This window comes from Macrotis lagotis, chromosome X (assembly GCF_037893015.1).
Source record: "Macrotis lagotis isolate mMagLag1 chromosome X, bilby.v1.9.chrom.fasta, whole genome shotgun sequence".
Classification (NCBI taxonomy): domain Eukaryota; kingdom Metazoa; phylum Chordata; class Mammalia; order Peramelemorphia; family Peramelidae; genus Macrotis; species Macrotis lagotis.
Window position 1 is genome coordinate 107,907,305 of NC_133666.1, and position 13,157 is coordinate 107,920,461.

The window sequence follows — 13,157 nt, forward strand, 5'->3', positions numbered from 1 at the left end:
ATTAAATTTTTGACTAATTGAAAGATAAATAAGCAGCAGTTCCTGCCCTCAAAGAGTTTGTGATCTAATATGATAGACAAGATACAAGCACAATATAAGATATATAAATAATATAAGACTATCTTATATTATTATATATTATTATTATTATTATTATAAGACTGTCTTATAGTAAGCAACATTCAGAGAATGATTTGGAGAATGATTTTGGAAAGAGAGTTTCAATCAGAAGCTCTATTTTTTGCCATTTAATTACCTTGGAAATTGACTGGCACTTTATTTCCCAGTACCTCTGTCTTCATTTGTAAAATATGAAGTCATAATAATATGAATTTAGAGTTGGAGTGGGAACCAAATGAGATGATCTTGAAGTTCCCTTCTAGCTATGTTTCCTATGATTTCTGTTTGTTTGTTTATTTGTTTTTTTAGATTTTTGCAAGGCAATGGGGTTAAGTGGCTTGCCCAAGGCCACACAGCTATTATTAAGTGTCTAAGGACAGATTTGAACTCAGGTACTCCTGACTCCAGGGCCATGTTCTATCCACTGTGCCACCTAGCTGCCCCTCCTATAAATGATTGTTGGTGATGCTGTGGTCTGCTTTTTCCCTTCTCATTTTTAAAGAATAAAGAGTTATGATCTCCCTGTCTTGTGTACTCTAACCCCTTTATAAATTTACCTGCTAACATCTAGCTCCATCCAAATGTAAATGACCCATGTGTTCCTTTCTTCCTGAAGGGTGGAGAACATGTCCATGCGCCTTGAGGAAGTGAATGAGCGAGAGCACTGCATGAAGGCTTCACTCCAAACAGTAGATATCCGGCTCGCTCAGCTGGAGGACCTGATAGGAAGAATGGCCACAGCACTGGAGAAACTTACTGGTCTGGAAAGGGCAGAGTCTAATAAGATTCGTTCCCGAACATCCTCAGATTGTACAGATGCTGCCTACATTGTTCGCCAGAGCAGCTTCAACAGTCAGGAAGGGAATACCTATAAGCTCCAAGAAAGTCTCGACCCTGCAGGTGAGGAGTCAATGTCCCCAACCTCTCCAACCTTAATGCCCCGTATGCGAAGTCACTCTTTCTATTCCATGAATATAAAAGACAAAAGTGGTATAGAAAAATTGGAAAGTATTTTTAAAGAAAGGTCCCTGAGTCTTCACCGAGCCACTAGCTCCCACTCAGTATCAAAAGACAGTAAGCCTGTTCCAGCCCCCATAAGTACTTTGGCAATTATCCCTGATTCCAGAAGACCATCATCTTGTATTGACATTTATGTCTCAGCCATGGATGAACTCCACTGTGACATAGACCCTCTGGACAATTCTATGAATATCTTGGGGCTAGGAGAGCCAATCTTTCCAGCTCCAGCAGCATCCACTGCCCCTTCAAGTAGTGCCTATGCAACTCTTGCACCTACAGACAGACCTCCAAGCCGGAGCATGGATTTTGAGGATATCACTTCAATGGAAACAAGGTCTTTTTCTTCAGACTACACCCACCTGCCAGAATGCCCAAACCCTTGGGATGTGGACCCACCTTTGTATCATACAATAGAGCGATCAAAAAGTAGTCGCTACCTGGCTACCACCCCATTTCTTCTTGAGGAGGCCCCAATTGTGAAATCTCATAGTTTTATGTTCTCATCTCCTCGGAGCTATTACACCAACTTTGGGGTACCTGTAAAAACAGCAGAATACACAAGTATTACAGACTGCATAGACACCAGGTGTGTGAATGCTCCTCAGGCAGTAGCTGATAGGGTGATCTTCCCTGGAGGCCTTGGAGACAAAGTGGAAGACTTGGCCAGCAGCCATCCAGAAAGAGAAGCGGAACTGAGTCATCCCAGCTCTGACAATGAAGAAAATGAAGCCAAAGACCAGAAGACACCTGCGTTACCCACCCAAGAAGGTAGTAACTCAAACAGAACACTGTCCAACAACATAACCCTCCCCAAAATTGAGAGAGCCAACAGCTACTCTGCAGAAGAGTCCAGCACACTCTACCCACACACCAGGAAAAGTTTCTCCATCAGTGATAAACTCGACAGACAACGCAACACAGTCAGTAACACAGCCAGCCTCCGGCACCCCTTCCAGAGGAGTAAGTCCTCCAGACCAGAAAGTAGAGGAGACAGCCTGTCCATGAGGAGACTGTCTAGAACTGCTGCTTTCCACAGCTCTGAAAGCAAGCACAGCTAAATTTTAGACCTTCCTTCCTTCACAGTGCAGGAGAGATGACACATTATCCCCTAGTCCCGCCATCTCCTTGCAACCTACCTTTATTAGCTAAGCAAAACTAACATCATTCTGGGAGGGATCTGTTTTAAAGCTCACTTCTGGGACACTGATTGGGAAGACTCTGTGTCCCAGAGTCAAACACCCTGACCTCAAATCATGCCTTGATTCCCATTCACATTTGAGGGGAGAGGGAGGAAAAAGGGGAAAATAAAAGTCTAGCATTAGTTTTGAATAAAATCCTCCACCTTACATAACTGTGAGCAGTTGTGAGCGGTGGGGAATGAACGGGCACCAAGCTCACTTACTGCTAGAAGGTGCCATTTTAATTTTTGAAAATGATCAAGCTTTTTAGAACACAGGGATAATTTTTTTTAATGATGAAATAAAATAACCAGCATACAAATGAGCTATTCTAAACTTCAATTCTGTTTTCTTTTTACATTGGTTCCATCATTGTGGTGATTGATGAAGAGCATCCTTTTTGTTCTGTATAAGCCGGCAGCAAGCAACCCTAACGTCCCACATCCTTCATATGTCAACACCTCTGTAATTGATCATTATAAAGAAACAAACAAGGTAACACTCCTAGTTCACCTGTCTCTTTTATATTCACTTCTGGTGCCACAACTGTTGATCTTGTTTGAAGAAAAGGGAAAAGAGGAACAAGAAATGTCTTTGTATTTTAGATTGTAATCTAAATGCAAGAAGAATTTATGTATGTAAAAAAATATTGTCCAGCAATTTACTGTATAAGTGGGCATTCTAGTACAGTTTAAGCAAGCTCAAGATGAATGTAATTAAGTAATTTAATATTATATATTTATTTTTTTAATCACACTTGTCATCAATGAATTTATTCACAGAATGGTACTATGTTAAACAGTGGGCAAAAAGAGTTGAAACAATGCCATAAGTAAGAGAGCTATCTTCTCACTGTTTGATGTAATTAATTTGTTTAGTTTGCTGCTATACTATATTCATCCTTCACATGTCACCACCATGTTTACTTGTTTTTTTGTGTAGACCTAAAATCACACTGCCAATTTTTCACATCATCCATCATGATTGTTTTCTATGGCTACATGGCTATATCTAAATATTTTCATATCCACAGTTTTGCCATCTGATCTCATCTCAATGTAAATGTAATAGGATTTTCTCAAGAGCTGTTATAATTTTTTTACAATGGATTCAGATACCCTTAATTAAATTATTTTCAAGGTGATTGGGGTTGAATAGAAACCAAAAGTCATCAGTTATAGTCATGCTATATGTATTACTTCTGCAAGCACTTAAGTAAAGCTACAGAAAGATCCCATAGACCAAAGTATAAAGCAGATGAACCATTCAGATACTTATATAAGAAATATATATGTATATGTTATATATATATATAACCTATATTTGAACAGTATATAAACATTGAGTATATAGAATATTCCTTGAAAGTTAGATTTTCTCTGTGGCTTAGACTTTGCTCTTACTTTGGGTGTCTAAGGGAGATAACCAAAGATGGAGAGTTTCATTTATTTTTTTGAGATCAGATGTTCAAATTAAGAAACTTTTTAAAAAATAAAAACTAGGTGTTGACAATGAGAATTGTAGAACTACATAGAGAAGATTCAGTTTTCATTACCCAGTGCTTCAGTCACTTATTAAAAATAAGTAAGGCTACACAGACCAGATATGGTCTTGCCCCTAGATGATTATCTAAACCATGGCTAGTTCTACTGTATGGACCAATGAACTTTTTTTTCAGAATATAGTGGTGTTAGGTAAGGCAAAGATTTAACTAGACATCATCTATCTTTTGTTTTCAACATTTGTCCTACTAATTGAGTGGAGTTTTCTGCATAAAATCCCCTAGTGGACTGTCTTTGTCAGGAACCCCTTAACTATCACACAAACACCTTATCCTTAACATTCCCTCTAATTCTTTGTGGATCAACAATAAGAAAGGAAGAATGTCTGGAGATATCCAATCCTACCTAACAGTCATTTAATTGTTAAACAGTAGTAATAGGGAGATTTCATTGGTGATTTCCTTGGTTTACAGAAATCCCTGACAAGAAAGTTTCCTCCACCAATGCAAGTCAACACTTTCATAGAGAAACTTAAAGAGTCCTAGAACACCAAAAAGTTAAGTAACTTGCCCAGAGTTACATAGCCAGGATATATCAAAAGCAGGACTTGATCCCAAGTCTTCCTGGTTCCAAGGTCAATTCTCTAATCATTAAGTCATGCTGCCTCTTATGTATGTAATACATTTTGAAAATTCTTGACTAGTGATAGACCCCTTTAATTTTCAGTGACCAGTGTTGAAAACTCAGCCATGAATGCCTGTGTCTTGGCCTTATCAAAAGTAAGACCAAATCACATTAATAAAGCTTGAACCAGAGGGGTTCTATGTATTACATTCCATATCTTACTTTTTTGTTGATTTAACTTCATGACTCTTGTACCTGAAAGCTTTGGGAGTTTAAAATGCTGGGCAGGTACACTGAGAATCCAGTATTCCTAAGGGAACAAAGGAATGATGATAAAGTCATCCTCTTCTGGCAAAATATGATACAAGCTATTAAGACATCGTTCTATATAAGAACTAAAATTTGAGGTAGGGGAAAAGAAATCACAAGAAACAATATTTCGTACTGTGATCATTTGTAGGAGCCAGAGGAATATTACAGAACAAGAAGAAAGGGACCCTAGAAATAAACGCATCATTGTGACCAAAATCTTTAGAATGAAATAGATCTAATGTCTTTAAATACAACTTGTAACATTCTTGACTCATTTTTTTATGTGCATGTTTCACTCCAGAGATACAAACTGTTTTAAAAATCTTGTTCTTTCCATCTCTGTTCGCTTCTACACATCAATGTTGCATTGATCTCATCGCCTTGTCTAGTCTATAACTGGTTTGTTTATGACACAAAGTCATTGATTCAAGGAATGTTTATTGAATATCTCTGTGAGTAGAGATGACTATAAGAATCAGATTGTAAAAAATGAGTATAAGCAAGCAGTACAGAGCCTAGGGACACAATAGCTCTGGGTTAAGAATCTGCTTCCAAGGTGCCAACTTTTTAATGCTGTTTTATGTGTGTAATGATTTATTATGAATCACTATTTCTTTTCTTTTTAATCTAAGAATGTCTTATGAAAATGTGGTGTGTTTCTGGGTAGCACACTCCATCTTTACCAACAAGACAGGCCATGTACTTGAAGCATTAACTCATTAGAAAACCCCTCTTTGCTGAACTTTAGTTCAGGAGAGAACTTGCTGGGAATCCTATGAGTTGTTTGCCTATTTCTCCAAGCCAAAAGCTATAGAAGAGGTCAGAACACAGCACTTTACTCAATTGGATTTTTACAATCCAGGTTTAGAGATCCTTACTACTTAGCACTTTGAAAGTTTCCCCTTTTCAAATATGTAAATCAAATGTTATTAAAGTGCTTATGATGATGCAAAAAAAAGTTTTCTTCTGAATGTTTCCCTATTCCTTCTAAAATATGGTTTCTAGAGATAACATGATGATAGATGCCAGACCAGTACATTTGTTTCACATTCTGAGGTTATAAAGTTACTTTTCTTGGTGAATATTATAACTTCTCTAGTGACAATAAAGATTCTCCAACAGTCCATCATGTCCTTTCTATAGCTGATGCCATATGACCTATACAAAATTGTATTACAAATACCTATATAACCCATGTATAATCCTTAGTGTTGTGGCATATGGTTATATTAATGAATGTTACAGGACAATTTCAATATTGCATTATTTCATCTATTTGCACATCTAGAACATTCAATAAAGAAACACATGTTGCAAGGAACACTCCCAATCCAAAATCCATCTTCTTCACATATGCATGGAAGAGTTGTCTTTTTTGTTCCCATCTTTAACTACTATATGATTCCCACATTTTCCTTTTTGGCTCCACTATAAATGTCTGTATGATCCGCTGTATATTTGACCTTTAATGAGCCACTGTGAGCTGTGATTGGTGAGTTGTGACTGGCTAAAAGATGATCTGACTTGTTATAGAAAAGGACCATCTGAAACAAATGAACTTACGATACTTTTTTGAAATTCAGTTGACTTAGCTGCTTGTTTATATCTGCTGGACAATTCAGGAAGCAGTGTACAATATTTTATAAATATTTTTCACCTAGTAATGTTCTGTTTATAGTTTGTGATACTATTAGGTAAGTAACTAGGCACGTGTCCTGGATGGTGCACTGTAGCACACAATGCTTTTGCAATGACAATGTGATCTAACTGCAGTAGTTTCTCTCCCTTGAGTCCAATCTTAATTTGTGTTGATAAAAATGCATGCATTGTTTCACGAGTTTCTTTGGACTTCTCCAAGGCACTTATCATGTTACTATTGCCTGTGTGTGATGTTGAAACCAGTGAAAAATTCATTCAACTTTCTGAGTTTCTTATACTGTTTTTGAATCTATTCAATTTTTAAAGATTAAATATATATAATCAAGCTTTTATTATCCTTTATTAAAGTGATAAACAAATAAGATGAAATGAAGTATTATGTGCAAGTACATAACTCCAAGACACCTGAGATGGCTAAGAGCTGACAGCTCAGGTTTGCAAAAGCTAAGGGACTTCCCTGATATTCAAAACACAAACATCTTATACCTTGGAACAATCACACATAAATTGCTAAACCATGAGGGAGGGACAGTGAGGAAAATTATGCTAAGTCACAATGGACCAAAATCACAGCAAATTAGTCATCCAAAAAATCACAGTGTCATGTGAATATGCTTTTTTATCCGGTTTTTCAGTAAGTGCACACTTGACCTCTTTTGGACAGGTGGGAATGTGTCTGAACACTTCCCAGGTAACTGAATTTGCCTTTGTTCTTATAAAAAAAAAGTAGTCTTTCCTTTCTTGGGAACTATCCAACACTTGAGAAACTTAGTAGTTGATTCATGTAGCTTTGAATCAACAGCTCCAAAAACAAAGAAAAAGCTTTTTAGTCTAGCACCCACAGTTGGAGGTTGCAAGTGAATGAGACACAAGCTGACTTTTATCTCCCTTTTAATAGCCAATCATTTCTACCAGCTTGGAATCAATAAATGTATATGTTAGTTCTCAGTCAAGAAAAACAGGGAGTTTTTTTTCTTTTTTTAAGCAAAAAAAAAGTGGTGTTGCATATTCTTGGATGATTTCCCTCCATTTATCATTGCTAATGAAGTGGGGATGTATAGATTTCAACATTTCCATAGGTAGAAATGGACTTGCTTCCCCCGCCCCCAGATATTTATTGTGATAATGGGTTAGGAACTGAATGACTTTTCTTCACCTGACACTGACTGCTTGCTGCCCACTTTAGACTAGCAGCATTTTGCATGTTTGCACAAATATTTACATTTGACAAAACCATAAATGTATTCCCAGAAAAATATGACTTGTGGAAGATCATATGTGCCAATGGTGATTATGTCCTCAGCACTATCTCAGATTGAAGCTGATCATTCCCTTCCCTAACTATCTTATCCTATTACTAAGGTTATGAGCAAAGGAGTAAAGAGTAAATATTGGGAATGTTTCTTTTGTAGGGTTTCTGTTAGGTTGTATTTATTTTGTGTTACCTATATTTTAAAAGATTTAGAGAAGGAAAGGACTTCAATGGTCCATCTAGTCCAATCCCTTAGGTTTAAAACAAGGAAAGCCCAGAAAAATTAGCATGATTTGTTTCTCCTTTATTCTCCAAGAGGCCCATGTCATCAGGAAGGTGATACCATGATTTAGGAGTGATTTGGATTTTAGTGAGGAGGAGCTAGGCAAAGGCACTCACCTCATTTTGTCCTCTGGAACCATTGTCCAGTGGCAATATGTAGATCAGGATGACTGGAGATGACCCAGATGCAGTGGGAAACCTTGACTTTTTTAAGTTAATGTCTTTCCCAAGTCTCAAATTAAAATGTGGCTTAGGGAATCACAAGTAATGAGTCAGAACAAGGATTTGCACTCCAAATCCTTGAGGTCATTATATTTCCTATAGCAATAACTAACTAGTCTTATCAAAACTATTAGCCCTTTTATCAGAATTTGAATAGAGTACTAGAAATAGAGTCAAGAAGACCATGTGTCAAATCCCATTTCTCACATTTACTAGCTTTTTAACTATGGGCAAACCATAGTTTGGTCTCAGTTCTCTCATCTTTAAAATGGGAGAAGTAAAACCTACAGTACCTACCTCACAGGGTTGTTGTGAGGCTCAGATGAGATAATGTATCTACAATACTTTACAAGCATTAAAACATTATATAAATGTCAGTACTATTGTTGTTGCTGTGGATATATAATAAGCAGCAACAGTAGCCCTTTGAAAAATCAGTTATTCAAATTCTGCCTCACCCTTCCTATTCCTTTCTAAAGTCTGTAAATTCCTTTCCTATTCTAAATCTTTATGATTCCTTGATTAAACCCCAGCCTATCCCATTCCTTTATCCCCACCCTGGCCAGATCTGGATATAAAGTCTACATGTTCTCATTTCATTGACTTAAGTTTCCAAAGAACTCATATCACTCTCCAACACAGAATTCATATCACTCTCCAGCCCAGCTTCCCTGAATACCCATGTGGCACAAGCAGATGGAACATCTGAATCTGTCCTGAGCTCATTTAGAACTGATTGCAGATTCTCATAGGGAACACCCAAGTCAGCAGGCCTCCACACCAAGTTCCCACTCTTTGAGAGAGAATTGAGAAAGGGAGAGAGGGTTTGGAGCTGTTCCTGCTGCTACTGGGAATTTTTAAATATTTTCATATTAAATAAACATATATATATGTATGTATGTATGTATGTAGCTAGTTATTTGGCTACTAGCTACATGGATGGTGAATTAGGACAGTATCTGTAAAGGACGTTCAGTGACAGGGGGCACCAGCACTGCCCTTCATGTCAGTCTGCCTCCCATCATTGCAGCTGACTTACCCGAGAAGTCGGTATTGCTGCTACCACTGTGTGGACAAGTGTATGCAATATACTGTACTCACAGTAATCTCATCATATAGAATTTGGGTCCTCATTTGTAAATGTTCTAACTATAGTTTATAAGAGGGAAAGGGTGGGATGAGGGTAATAAAAAATGACATTTTTAAACAGATTACTATAAATATGAAGATTTTTAAGTTGGGTTTGTCAAATAAATAAATATATACATATATATCCATCTTTTGTGTATGGATAGACATGGGTTTACATATCTATCTACATATAAATATATAATCTCTAGAAAGATAGTTTTTTTAAAGGTTTATTGTATTCACAATGCACTTTTAGATGTGTGTTTAGATATGTAATTCGAAGCAAAAGTTGGCAGATACCACAATTTGAAAAAATTCTTTCTGAAATTTCTGTAACAAATGTTTTGCAATAAAAGAAATAATGTAGCTCAAAACACATTTCAAGTTTTGGTGCAATTCTTTATAGCATTCTACTCCCTTTCATCCAGAACCCCAAAGCAATTATTCATCCCGAACCCCAGAGCAATTATTCATCCCATTGACAAAGACTTCAGTTTTGGTTCATAATTTGTTTCTGTACCAACTATATTGAAGAGTAGGAATATAAGGCATGCTTCTCACTTTAGGTATACTACAATAGGAGAAACAAGTTATACACAAATGAAAAGATAATTTTGATGCCTACTATTAAGAACAAATGAGAATGGACAATAAACATTATTGGAGTCCAAAAGGGAGAGAGATTGCTGGATCCATGAATAGTCAGAGAAGACTCTATGGAGGAGGTGGAAACTAAACTAAGCCTTGAAGGATGGTAGGATTTGGTTAGGATAAGCAAATGAGGAAAACAAGTCCAGCCTGACTCATTGAGAACTGAGGGCAGACACCCACTTGAGAATACTCAAATAAGCAGGCTTCTGTTTCAACATTTCACTCTTCAAGAAAGTACAAGAAAAGAGACAAAAATGGTCCACTTTGGGGTTGTTCCTACTGCTATAGGATAACTTAGAAAAAGATTTGGCAGTTGAAAAAATATACATGTATGTATGTATGTATGTATGTGATGAATGTGTGAGTTATGTCTAGATGTGTGTTGCTGTAAACTTCCTCATCTGTAAAATGAGCTAGAAAAGGAAATGGCAAACCACTCCATCATCTTTGCCAAGAAAATCCCAAAAGGAGTCATGAAGAGTCAGACATGACTGGAAAATGATTAAACAACAACAAACCACAAACATAGTTGGTGGATATTGAGAATATCTGTAAAGGTTGGGGTGAAAAGAAAGGATATTCCAAGTGAGAAAGACTCTTTGATAATAGAAAGTATCACATAGATTAGAGTTGTGGGCTATTTGAGAGATATAGTCCCTGATATGTATCATCTAGCCTTAGCTATCCTTGCTAAACTGAAGCTAGTTTTGAGAATAATCTAGGAAAAGATAAAGCCTTGACTTACAACTCCTCATGCCCAGGGTCACAAATCCAACCTCTTCCAGTTGACTGCCTCCTCTGTGTTTGGACCAGATCTATGATTTCATTGATCTACGAAGCTCCTTCTATCAGCACAGGAGCTTATCTGCTCACCAACTTCAGACAAGTAGCTCATACAATCAGTATGTGTTGGAAGCTATAAAGGAACTTAGATCTTCCTGACTCCAGGGCCAGCTCTCTATCTATTTTGGCATACTGCCTTGTGCCAGATTCATCTGAAGTCACATTGATTATTCAATGGAGCACTTTTACAATATAATGTGATATCTGAGCCCTAGAGAATGTCTTTCTTCATGCTTCAGTGTTTCCTGTACTTCTATAGGCTGAGTTGGTCTTCATGGAAAAATTAGGGCTAAATATGATCTCATCATGGGAGGGAGAGAGGAAGAGAATAAAAAGGACCACTTAATTTTCCAAGAAAATCTAAGGTGCCCATTTGAATGCTGTTTTACATAAATGTGGATGCCAGATTTCCTGGAAAATCAGACCTTTTTCTGCTGCCAAAATTCTTCATTTTTCACAATATCATATTTTGCCACCCTCTATCTATGCAAAAACTAACTCAGAGATGAAGTAGGACCAAGGGAGACACTGACACACAAAGACATTTCCTCTTTACCTTAAATATGCTCACTCTCGTATTGCTATTTGATTCAAAAGCAGCAGAACTGCTTACAATACAAAAGCTCAGACATTATCACACTATCTAGCTGTAGAAAGCTGTCCACAATCATTTTGTTATTTGTCCTTCCCTGTTTTCTCCCTCTGCTTGTTTTAACCCATTTCCTTGCAGCCTTAAGGTAATTCCAATTATCACCTTCTATTCATGGCAAAAAAAACCCCCTGCCTCCAAGTATTCCCTTCTTTGATATGAACTGATGCTACTAGAGAACCTTAGTATTTGACTTCTACCACTTTCAAATCTTGTAACTTCTGCATAGCCACTTAACTTCTGTATGCCACAGTTTTCTCACCTATAAAAAGGCCTCTGAGAGCCTTCTCAGTCCTAATCTATGAGCTCATCCCATGTATTGGTCTAGAGAAGAGAGGATTTGTGTGTGCAAATACACCTGTTTGATATGATTTTTTTTGCTTCTAAATAGACTCGGAGTTCAGTAATAGAGCGAAGAATCATAGAACCATAGAATTAGAACTTAGAATGGATTTGGGAATTCATCTAATCTTATCCACTCCCTTTACAAATAAGGAAACTTATCCCTGAGGATAATGTGACTCACTCAAAGTCACATGGTTATGAAAGCAAAGGGATTTGAACTCAAGTCCTCTGATTCCAAATGCAATACTCTTTCAATTACAGAAAACTTTTCTTATAATCACTAATTCAAGCTCAAATCAATCATTTTGGGTCCCAACAGAAGTCATCCCAGTCCACAAAACATTTATTAAGCATATGTCATGTTCTGGGTTACTAGGTGGCACAGTGGATAAAGCACTGGCCTTGGAGTCAGTAGATTAGGAGTTCAAATGTGACCTCAGACACTTGACTCTTACCAGCTGTGTGACCTTGGGCAAGTCACATCATCCTGATTGCCTCACTTCCAGTGTCATCTCACTCATCCTGATTCATATCTGGCCACTGGACCCAGATGGCTCTGGAGAAGAAAGTGAGACTGGTGACTTAGCACAGCACCCCCTCACCCAAATCTATTTCATGTGCTAGTCATGACATCATCTCCCTGATGTCGTGGTGGTCTTCTTTGAAATGAAAGACAAACAGTTCATGTGCAAGGTCCTATGGATAAAAAAGAGATGTTACAGAACCTGTCCTCAAGAAATTTACAATCTAAAAGGGAAATGGCACATACACTAACTATGATACAAGGGAAAGTGAGATCAGTAAAGTACAATGAGAAATCTGGAGAGAGCACTTTTGCCTGAAAGTCAGGGAAGCCTTCATGAAAGAGGAAAGGTCTAAACAAGATTTCTTTAAACCAAATCTGTAATTTCAATGGCAGAATAAACACCTTATATTGAAACTCCTACTCAATGCAGCAAATCCTTGCTGTTGTTATTGTTCAATAATTTTCAATCATGTCCAATGTGAAGAAAAAAGTAACAGAAGACACTGAGATTAAGGGAGGCTAAGGAAGCTGTAGAAGACAGAATTTTAGTTTTGACTTAAAGGAAACTAGGGAATTCAGTAGTCAAAGTAGAAAAGGGAAAACATTCCAGGTCTTGGGGACAACTGGAGAAAACAACAGGAGCCTAGAGAGGGAGTGTTTCTGTTCCTAGAACAGCCAAGATACCTATGTCCTTATATTGAAGAGTAGATGTAAGAAGACTGGAAAAGAAGGGATTGGCTAGGTTATAAAGAGTTTTGAATAATAAACAGAGCATTTTATATGATCCTGAAGGCAAAAGAAAACTACTAGAGTTTAATGAAATAGTGGTGGGGGTTTGAGA

At 37.3% G+C, this 13,157-nt stretch overlaps 1 protein-coding gene across 3 annotated transcripts in view; it reads left to right on the forward strand.

Annotated features, from left to right (window-relative positions):
* TRPM3 (transient receptor potential cation channel subfamily M member 3) overlaps positions 1–9,342 on the forward strand; it is a 385,211-nt gene extending 375,869 nt beyond the window's left edge. Inside the window, exons 23-24 of one of the 3 annotated variants that reach the window (XM_074206394.1) lie at positions 737–1,908; positions 2,709–9,342. In XM_074206394.1, the coding sequence (XP_074062495.1) occupies positions 737–1,908; positions 2,709–2,731 (1,195 nt within the window). In that variant the 3' untranslated portion in view covers positions 2,732–9,342. The other 2 variants (XM_074206395.1, XM_074206392.1) reach the window with 2 other exon arrangements.
* The last annotated feature ends 3,815 nt before the right edge of the window (positions 9,343–13,157 follow it).